An 11,370-nucleotide genomic window follows, 5' to 3' on the forward strand; every position below is an offset into this window, starting at 1 on the left:
TTATAAAAATAAACCACTTGCTATTTACATGTAAGGAAATAATAATAAAACCTACTATTTATTGAGTGTTACTGTGGGAAACACTACACACAGTACTTAACATGTGTTATTTCACTTAATACTTATAACACCCGCATGGGGTAAGTACCATCAATTTACAAGTGACACAGAATAAAAAAACAGGCTCAAAAGGTTAATAACTTTCCAAAGTCAAGATGCTCTGAAGTGACAAAATTTAGATTCGAATCCAAATAATCAGATACTAGCCATCACTCTTAACCAAAAGCATACACTCTTCTTCAGGAATTAGGAATGTTCAACTTGTAATTAGAAGGGGTGTGTGTGTGTAGAAAGAAATAAAGAGAGATAGATATAGATATATAGATACAGATGATTAACACTCTGCATCCCAATGGAAAGACAATCTCACTAAATGGCAGTCCTATAAATTCTAATTAATGCCTATTATTTGACTGAATAGTCTGAGCTATCAGATATTAACTTGTAGAGTTTTTTGGTTCATAAAATCCAACACTCTATAGCCTAATTGATTTTTCCAAAATTTTTATATAATCAACACATCCACTATTTGTAAAGTAAAGTACGTTATTGCATTTTCTTTTTCTTTGTTGTGTTTTACCTTTCAAGTTCCAACTTCCCTCCAGCCTATTTCCTCTTATTTTGCTAACTTTTACCAGGAGTTGACTATTCCAACAGTTTGAATATTGAGCACTTGGGTACAATTACTCAAGAAAAGGCATCAGATGTTAATAATTAGCATCGGATGTAAAAATAGCTGATTATATTTCATAGTGGGATTAAACACCAGGAGAAAAAAAAAAAAAAAAAACGAGAAGAAAACGCATGTCATTCTCAAACTCTGGAAATCAAGAACAAATTCTGAAGTACAATATTATGACTTGGAGAAACACTGGAGAACACATAATGTTTTAAAATCAGACCATTACTCCCCAAACTAAAATGAGGTGAAATTTTACTTCATACTTAACTCTTCCACTAAAACTGTACAGCTTCAATCCGTTTTATAAGTTTTCCAAGCTTCAAATAAAAGTGAATTTAAAAGCCATTCTACATACATGTATGTTGTCATCCAACTCTAGCCTGAAAATAAAAGAAGTCAGAATACAAAGAATCACATATTCTCTAATGTGCCAAACCACAGCCAGGCTAAAAATAGCTCCAGGGTTCCAGGAGCAAAAGGAATTCAGGTTTAAATGGATTAACACCCAAGGACTCTCCAACAATGCACAGCTAAGGTCAAAAGCAAAGTAGGATTCACCCTAGGGATTTAATAGAAGCATCAGACCAAAGTGGTCCCTCAGCAAACTGGAGAAAGTGCAATAAGCCAACAACTGTGAATTATTCCACTTGATGTCCATAGGCCTCTCATACTAATTTAAATATCATTAAACCAGTTTAATTTTCACAGTTGAACAGAGAAAAATTACCTTATTGAACTTTTCTGGCACATACTATGTCTAAACATACAATGGAATTATCGATGGTTGTAAAGATCTATCAATGCTATCTTTAACCACGACACTGAGAGGTATTTTGGTCAAGAGACTGTGGTAGCAGCTGCCCTCCTTGAAAATGTGCTCCCAAATTTTCCAACTTTTTGAAATCCATGACTAAATTTTTACTTATACTTGAAAACTATCAAGACAGCATTAAAGATCATACAGACTGTTAAATACTCAACAAAGTACCACAAAATCAGCATAATTGGACTATTATAAACAAAGCTTTATCTAGTTCAGGAATACATTTTTAAGTGGTACACATGAAACCATAATAAAAATTTAGTAGTAAGAGATACAAGATATAATTCAAGTTGTTCTTGCATTTATAATTGGTTATATAAAAATAACATCAATCTAATAAGATTTTTCCTTGTAGGAAAAATTGAGAATTACATTCTAACTAAAAGCCCGTTTTTTGTTGAACTTGGGGAGGGGAGTTTGTGATCCCAAACACAACATCAAACCACAGTATACTATTAAAAAATGTTTAATGGCCATATACAGTAACCAACCCTTGAAGGGTAATGTGATAATATAAATTTACCATAGACATTGTATGGTAAATTTTTCACTTTTACTTTAATTTTACTGGAGGGAATATTCAACATTCATTCAACAGATACTTAATGAGGACTACTAAGTGTCAAGCTCTATTTCAGGCACAGGGAATACAACTGTGAGACCCACCTTCAGTAGTTTACATTCAAGTAGGGAAAAAATGTAAAATAAGCAACCAGGTATTACTTTCATCTGGTTAATGGAACTTAGCTGGGTCTTTGGGTAAAATTTGGTAGACGTCTTAAGGAAATTTAAAGAATCTTTTCAAGAGAAAAAAAAAAACATGATTCACAGATTTTTCTGCTTCTCTGACCTCTCCCACTTCCACCCCACCCCCTCTTCTCATCGTGAATTAGCTTGGAGCAAATCCGGACACTAGAGAGATGGGCTGACTCCTGTTTTAAGATGCTCATTTTAGAGCTGCCATCTCATCCAAATTGGTAGCTTTACCTGGAGTTATAAAGCTAATTACTTTAATTACATGCTCCAACATTTTCTTCTTTATTTTTCACCCTTGAATTATGCTACTTGTTTTATTGACAAAAGACCTCAAGGCTTCAGGTGAAAGATGGCCAAACTGGCTTAATTTAATTCTGATAGTGAATTTCCTGAGGGCAGGTTTCAGGTCCGACTCTCCACTTCAGCACCAGAATTTAGCATGTGCCTACCACACAGTAGGTGTATATCTGTTTGGTGAACAAATTAATCCACAAAAATTAATATTCAGTACAAATTACAATCAAAGCCTTATAAAATCATCCTAAACAACAGCTTTTCCTTTTAAGAATGGACCAAGATTTCAAGAATTTACCAGGTTTGATTAAAAATAAAAGATTTCCCACAAATATTTCAGAATACGTATACACAAATGACTGCTAACCTTCAAATAAATAATCTTTTTCAAAATATTTTGTAACTTCCCTTTCCAAAATTCTTTGGAATCAGTTTGCCAACCACACAATAAACTACGCTTGTTACTAGTTGCAGAACATGCTCTCAGTCCTTTTTTCCCTTTCACTTCTTTTAATCTATTCCTTGCATCTCCTGTAAGTACACCAAGGGTCAGGGGAGCCCTCTTTCTCATGTGATCCACTTACCCACTGAAAAGCTAGTAAGCCATAAAGCTAGGTGGAGCCCAGGACTTAAATTCATATTATTGCAAGGCATATATGAAATAAACTGATATATTAACCATTAATATTTGTATAATAATTGACAAATTACAGAGTTATAGATCCTCTTATTTTCTTCAGTCTTCACAACAATGTGAGAGCAGCTTAGGAAGGTGCTATTATTGTCCCAATTTACACAGAAGGAAACTAAGAACTCTTACACAGAAAGTTCGAACAACTTTCCCGATATCAATTCATAAACTAGTGGTGAGGTTGGGACTTGTCCTTATAATGCTTAACATACGGGTCATTTGTGTGTTAACCTCACTACTGTGGTAGGTATAATTTGATAGATGTAACTAAGCATCACCATGACTCCAGCTTATTTATTCACTTAATTTCAACCACTTTTTCAAATGGTATCTTTAAGAGCTCTTCAAAGTTCCCTCACCACATAAACATTTAAGGCATTGTAATATCCACCTTAAACTGACTCAGAAGTAGAAAATCAACTTTAGATTACCATCAATTGAGGGAACACTTGATGGTCTGTAAAACTACAGAATTTCAAAACACAATTTAAAAAACCACACCCTGAGAACCTCACTCTGGGAATACCACAAAGACATTCGGCTTTGTCAACAAATGGCTAGTTACTGAGTGGCCAGCACTGGAACCTCTTCTTTGTGATAGGACCTATTTGATTCTTCCTCCGGAAGCTCACGCTCCCGCCTTTTCCATTATTATTCAGCTCACACAGCTTAGTTGCTACCACCTAAAGCCATCTATCTCAAACATCCTCTCATACCCTTCTTCTTCTCCTCTTGCTCTTAAAAGAATTCTCTTTATTCCATAGTTAAGCTAGAAATAACAATAAACATAAGTAAGCATAAGCACAGCTAACAATGTGATTAAATTAAGAAATAAAGCATCCTTTATAATTTGCAAAAGTCTAACATACTGGTAATTACTACATAAAAAGATGAAAAGCCGTATGTTTTGCAGTGGCCTTATGATACACAAACCAACGTCTTAATGTTTAAAACTATACACATTTCTACTTATTTCCCAGTCTACCAAATTTAATTCCGTATTTCCTCAAATCAAATAATTTCATAAACTTGTAGCAATAACCATAATACAATAGACTAGTTAAGAAACTATTCTTTATTCATTTCTACAGTAAACTGATCAACAAACCTTATAACAATCCATCTGAACACTAGAGTCATATATACTGGTATCTCCCTACCTAGCACTGCCAAGAATAGTTATAGAAATCTAAAACCTCTACTGTAATACATCAAAATGCCTAATGGAGGGCATATATTTATCTAATATAAAGCTTTGGGGTTTAACTTAAAATATCACATATATTAGCTTTTGTTTGCAGTTCTACCAACTAGCTAGCTAGTTTCTGATCAGAAGTGATGAACAAAAGGTATATGTGTGCTAGAATAATACAATACGATGAAAATAATTACTAAGTATAATTTACTTATAACTCTGAGAACTTGGAATCAATGGAGAAAAAGAAAGTCCCTTTAAAATGCTGGAGAAAAGGTTGGCAATATTTAACTTGGCTTGTCAAAATATGCTAAACAATGTTGTTTGTAGAGTGGCAAGCCAGCCTCATTCTAGATAGTAATGTCCTTCCACTTCTTTTATAAAATTTTTTTCCTTCCTCTTAACATCCTTTGAATGCTAGGAAACCAGGAATCCTAACCACTACATGATATGGGAACACCCTCTGAATGCCAGTGAACCTAAAGTTCTTTTTCTGGTTAGTAGTCCTTACAATGACATTAGCATGCAATTAAAGAAATAGCTCATATAGTTTTAAGGATTAACTCATCCCACGAGTATTTCCACTAACAAATACATTAATCAACTAAATCAATCACAATTTTTTACTAAGTACCTATGAGCAAGAGTGTGTGTTTAAAAAGTGCCATGCAATTCCAGATGCCCTTCCTTGATGCTCACTCATCACATTTCAGGATTTCCTAAAGTGATATACAAGAAATTCTGCATGTTTCTATATTAGTCAAGATTCACCAGAGAAACAGAACTGATAGGTTAAACAACTTGGCAGTATGACACAAAATTCTATCACCTTCTTCAAGAGTAAATTATCTATGAAAAACTAGGAACAGTCCTCCAGAGAAGAAATCTATTTAATTTCCTTTAGGTAAATATCTTCTAAATTATTTTGAACCAAAAAATTGTACTCCCTTAACAACTATTAACCTGGGACTTCTAAAAGTGCTGCAGTTTACACCTTTTCCCACCTGTAGCGTATTTGTTCACTATAAAATCAAGAACTAGTGCTAATACATAAAAATCATTAAATCTGGATGAAAGTAACACATAAACTATTTTATTTAACATTTACTAACGTCCCACATTTGCACACAACCCAAACAACAATTAAGTTTAAATAACTACAATTTTTATTCACTATTTTTAAAAGCATAAGACAACTGTCAACAGGCTGGTAACTTGTTTTTATGCAAAAACAACCTCCAGAGTATGCCACAGCACTGGTACAAATTCAGCATGTTTCTATATATCTTCTATAATTGTAATTCTCTGTAATAATAAATACTCGAGTAATAACCTTAATAACTTTTGAAACATAAACAAAAATGTATTTAATGAAAACTCATGGATACATATTTTATTATATTCAATGCTGTTAAAATTCAGATTAATTGCAACAAACTATCAGGTCAACATCCCATACCTAATTCTGACATATGGAAGTTTACTTTTATTTTAAAAGCGGGAGGAGGGGAGAGAGTCCATAGAAGATGAGTTGGTATTAAATAATTTCCAAATAGGCTACGACAAATTTTTTGCCAAATGTTTTAAAACTAACATTTAGAGTAAAAAGTCCTAACAGGGCAAAGACAGCAGGAGGAAAAAATATTTAACAGGATGGTCATTTAAAAAAATCTAGATGACCTACTGGAGCTATATATTCAATTCACACTAATCTATCATATTTCACAGGTTTCAAAGTTTAATGTACATATAAGCTCAACTGAGTAATTCTCTTTTAGCTTAACTTAATATAGCCCTTAGCTGATCACTTGCATGGTTTCTAAATTTCTGAAAAGGTTTGAACCTTTATTTTGACAAAACGCGAAATTGAAGTTTCATACAAATGTTTACCATTATCATGTTATTGTTATGTATTTACATAGTTGGAATACCTACCTTGGTTTTAAAAAAACTTTAAAAAGTATACTATTGATTACCAGCTACAAAATATTAATGATGCATGCCATACTGAGCCACGAAAACAGCATACAATTTGGAATAAGAGAACCTAAGTGTGACTACTTGGCTCCGCCACCTGTTACGTGATTGCAAGCAAGCCTGTTTTGGTCTTCTCATCAGGCTAATGGAAAGAATATCATGTACCTCAATGTTGAGAGGTAAAAGAACCAAACAGTACATTTCACCACTTTCTGAGCACAGTTTTGCTTGAAAATCTTTCATAACACAGTTCATCATTATACATTTTGATAATAAACAAATTAAATCACATCTCCTAAATCTTGCTGACTAAAGTAAGCACTAAGAGAAGCAATAAGAGTTCCACAATACTAATTTTTTAGTAACTAATATTGAGTAAAATTTTCTAAAATATTTCAAAATAGAAAGATTTCTGAGCCTTGTTTAAACAACAACAAAAACTAAGGTAAAACAAAAAGTCTTTCTTAAGTAATGATAACTTACTTATCTACTGACCATTTTCGGCCAAGAAAGTAATATATTTTAAAATCTATCAAATGAGCTGAAAACTCATTGAGAGCAAAATGGTCAGAGTTCTGTATCTTGAGAGTCAGGAGATGGGATTCTAGTTTCACCTTTACCGTTAATAATTGTTTGCCCTTGTACAAGTCTCTGGACCTCAGTTTTCTAATCTATAAAATGACTACTAAAAATCGTAGGTAATATCCAAGAACCATTTAATCTGGACCTTACTTTGAAGAAGTGATCCAATGTGGTGGTTAATAGACTGGACAGTGAATGCCAAGGTTGGAACCCTGATTCTGCCCCATAAAAAGCTGTACAGGGTGCATATAAAAAAGCATTAAATACATCTTACTATTACCATTGACTTATTGTTTAAAATATTACACAGAAACACAAAATTTTTTAAAATACAAAGCTTGGAAAGTTCTATCTGTCCAAATTAAGACACTATCATTTTACTAGCAGACACAAGTTCATGTGAAAGAACTGCAATTCTTTAAAACTTGCTAACCTAAGCCAAATTTAATCAAAAGATCATCTTATAAAATATTCTACATTAGGGACACCACTGGAAACTTATTCTCATCAAAATATCACACTGAAGGTAAAAATAGAACAACTGCTACTTATTAGTTTTTTTTTTAACCTAATACTGATAATAACAGAAGCTTATGATATGCCATAATCTCCGAGAACAAAATAAACTCCAGAAATGAGAAGTAAGTGGAATTTAGAACTATAAAGTAAACTACATACTACTACAAATAAGTAGTTCATGAGTTAAAATCAACCAGTATTTACCAAACACATCATATGCCAGGTTCTATGCATAGGTTCTTAAGTATAAATACAAAAGTAGGAAAAGCAAGTTAAGTCCTTTATCATCACATTTTCACACAACGAAAGCCACTCATCTACAAACTTTTTTTATTTCCTTTTTGGCCCAAAAAAGAACACTTCCCACTGCCCATTAAAATGTTTCCTATTCTTAGTTCAGCCCCAAAGATGCCCATACTAGTCCCTGACAGCTGACATTGGAATCTTCACAGGACTTCGAGTAACTTCTAAAATATTTCCTTAAACCCACAAGCTTCAGAATTCATCTTCAATGATGCCTACACCAGCATATACCACTACTCATAACTCTTTTAACTGTGTCAAGTACCTAATACATCAATTTAGTTCTTCCCCTTAAAGTATTGCTAGTCAAGGCAAACTCTACTTTAAAAACTCTGCTTTTTTGCAATGGACATTGGCACCAGAAAAGGGAAACTGATTGGCTAGTCAAAGTTGCCCTACTTCCATTTCAGGACCAAAAAAAAAAAAACCTGTTCCACAGAAGAGTACCAAGGGAGCCTTAAGCAAATCAAGAGAGTAGATACTAAACAGAACTTTCTTATTCTCACGATTTAAGCGAAAAGGTGACTTGGGTGATTGTGGAATGGCAGGGGGTATCCAAGTGTCACTGTTAAGAAAAAGAAGGTTCATTTCACCAAGCAGTCAAAGGTGGGGTAGGAAACAAACCGGTCTGGCTGAGTGACAAGCCCAGGATGCTAACCGAGCTTGGAGGTGGAGGGCCCTAGAGGCCAGGGACTGGAGAAGGGAGACCTCGGGCAAACCGTAGGAGAACAGAAACCAGGGAGGGAGACCAAGGCTGCCACAGAGCAGCGTGTAAGGGTACACCACGAAGGAAGCGATGAGTTAGAAGGCAGCGACAGCAAGAGGGAGACCGGTGCCAAGGGCGACAAGCAAGTGGCAACTGCGAAAGAAGAGGCACAGGCAGCAGAAGGCGGTGGGACTCTGTTGAGTCAGCACAGCTCTTATTCGGGGAGCACTTGTAGGATCCCCGCTGCTCCTCAGGCCCCGGGGCCCGCAGCCGAGGGTCCGGCCCTCGGGCAAAAGAAATGATGTTCTCTGACGGGTTAGCGCCGGCCCCTTCCCCATTTCACAGGTAATACTGGCCGCCGGAGCCGCTTACCTCTGTTAACATTATTACACCCCGGGGAAGTGAGCTCCTCCCTAACCTCGCCGCATGGCAACAGCCGTAGCAGCAGCGAAAACTGCTCGAGCCGCCGCCGACAGCGGCAACAGCTCCTTCAGTCCTTTCCCGGGCGGCGGCTTTACTCGACTTCGCTGGCTTCCCCTCGGCCCGGCTGCTCGCGACGGACGCGCCGCCATCTTGGAAGAGCGACGTCCGCGTCTCCCCGCGACGTGCGCTCCTATTGGCGGGCGCAGGAACCGCCGGCGTCTCGTGACTGTCTCCATAGCGCCGGCGCGCAGGCGAGCGGAGACGGGCGCCCGGTGGGCCAGTCGGCGCCGGCGGCGCGGCCCCTGGGACTCGGTGCCCAAGGAGCCGTGGGACCGAGGGTTGAGAAGAGAATCCGTAACGCCAAGCTAGCCGGGGCGCCGATGCGCACGCCTGCGGGGTCCGCTCGCCTTCCGCTGCACGCCTGGAGCGGCCGGGCCTGGGGCGAAGAGAGACCGGCAGAGGCCGAGCCTTCGGCTGATGGCCGTGTGGAGCTCGCACGTCTCGGGGATGGGGCGGCAGAGGTCCAGTGGAAGAACTTCCCTCTCGCATTTCCCTGGTTCCCACGGCGACCAAAGGAGCGAGCGGGAGATTTCGGCTGCTTCTGCGGTCTGGGGCTTAAATATACTCTGAAACTGCTCCCCGCTCCATCCCTCTCTCTCCTAAACTTTGACGGAAACTTTTCTTTGCCCTTACCAATCCTCAGCGAGTTCTCTGCTGGGGTGCGCGGCACTTTGTGGAACTGATACAGGCATATCAGTTTTACCCTGATCCCGGCAGTTAGGACTGTCGCCGATTAGGTAATTGTTCGGCCCCGGTATAACAATGAGAGCTTAGAGACCTCTAAAAAAAAAATTTTTTTTTTGAAGCCACTTTTGCTTTTTAACAGACGTCTCTACAGCTTTAATGGCCTCTTGATCCAATGTATGTATCTGAGTGAGCAAATTTCAGCGGGTCTTGTAAACAGTCCCAACTTAAATGGGACTGAACTCTGGAACACAGTGCGCATAGAAGCTTTGAGACACCATTCTGAAGCTGCCACTGGTTTCAGTGTGGGTTTGGAGGCGGTCTCGTCCACCTCAATTATAATGCAAGTAGTTTACCTGAACCCTTGCCAAAGTGTGTTACCCAGTTGTAGAAACCAGTTTCCAAAGAAACTGAAGAGTAAATTTTCAGATTCGACATACAGAACTTTCCCATCTCTTTTACAATGGGTACAAAGGCATTTTGATAAACTAAGGCCAATAGTTCCTGCTGCTTTACTAAAGAGTTATCCCTCACCTCCGCCTCCCTTCCTTAACAATAGTACTATTGGGTAAGATTAACTTAATACATTACTCTTACAATCTGAAAATATTAAGTAATGACATTACCAACCTTGTATTATCTTTGTTGTTTTGTATCCACAATGAAACAAAATGGTTCATTTAGGTAATCACTGGGCAGAATTTGAAGAAAAATCCTAATTTTACTCAATTCAACTAATTGAGGCCAAGTAGTTATTGTTTTAATCTACATCTGATACATAATTTCCATATTTCTGGGCCAGCAAAATTCTGACCCCTGCAACTCCACAAAATGTGTTACTGGTATTGACAGATAAACCAGAACAGGAAATGAGACTAGAAAATACTGCATGGACTAAAATATTAAGGGCCTAAGGTACTAAGAAATGACCACCAACCAGGAAAAAGATACTGTTCCAACTTGTAAATGAGAAAACAGAGAGGGAGGCTCGTTAATATTTAAGTTACTTGCTAGTAAATTAAAACTAATTTGGATGTCTGGCCTCTATTTCATTTTCATCATACATTTTCCCATTTCAGAAACGAGGCATTTTCACTTATTTTAAAGGTGATAAGTATAAACACATGGGGTTTATACCAACTTGTAATCGGGGTATGCTTCTAATATTTAGAAGTTTGTCAGTAGAGCTCAGGGCAAGCCAAAATCAGCTCCCAGTTTTCTCAGCCAGAGTCCTTTCTGTGACCTACAAAACCTGGCTTCCCAAGTCTCAATCTACATCCACCTCCGTGACCTCATTTCTACTAAGCACTTTGTTCCAGTACCCTGCTCCTATGACAGCAAGGCATCCTCTTGCACTGGGGCCTTTGCGCTGACTATTTTTATCAGGAAAGATCTTTCTCCTAGATATCTGCATGGCTAGATCCCTCACTTCTGTCCCATCTTTGCTCAAATGTCACCTTTTTCAAGGAAGCCTACTCTGACCATCTCATTCAAAATAACTGTTGCCCCAATTGCCCCAAGCCCAGCACCCTCCCATTCTTGCTTCACTTCATAGCACTTATACCTTCTAACATAAATACTATTTTGCTGTCTTTCTTCCAGTAGATTATGTTTC

General features: G+C 37.6%; 1 protein-coding gene across 5 annotated transcripts in view; it reads right to left on the minus strand.

The window, feature by feature from the left end:
• The window catches only part of SNX13 (sorting nexin 13), a 112,675-nt gene extending 103,496 nt beyond the window's left edge, over positions 1-9,179 (minus strand). For 3 of the 5 annotated variants that reach the window (XM_016139475.2, XM_036230391.1, XM_016139474.2), the window contains exon 1: positions 8,961-9,178. In XM_016139475.2, coding sequence (XP_015994961.1) covers positions 8,961-8,972 — 12 coding nt within the window. In that variant the 5' untranslated portion in view covers positions 8,973-9,178. Of the gene's footprint in view, positions 1-8,960 lie in introns of all 5 variants that reach the window. The other 2 variants (XM_036230392.1, XM_016139473.2) reach the window with 1 other exon arrangement.
• Between the last annotated feature and the right edge of the window lie 2,191 nt (positions 9,180-11,370).

Source organism: Rousettus aegyptiacus, unplaced genomic scaffold (assembly GCF_014176215.1).
Source record: "Rousettus aegyptiacus isolate mRouAeg1 unplaced genomic scaffold, mRouAeg1.p scaffold_m13_p_13, whole genome shotgun sequence".
NCBI classification, from domain to species: Eukaryota; Metazoa; Chordata; class Mammalia; order Chiroptera; family Pteropodidae; genus Rousettus; species Rousettus aegyptiacus.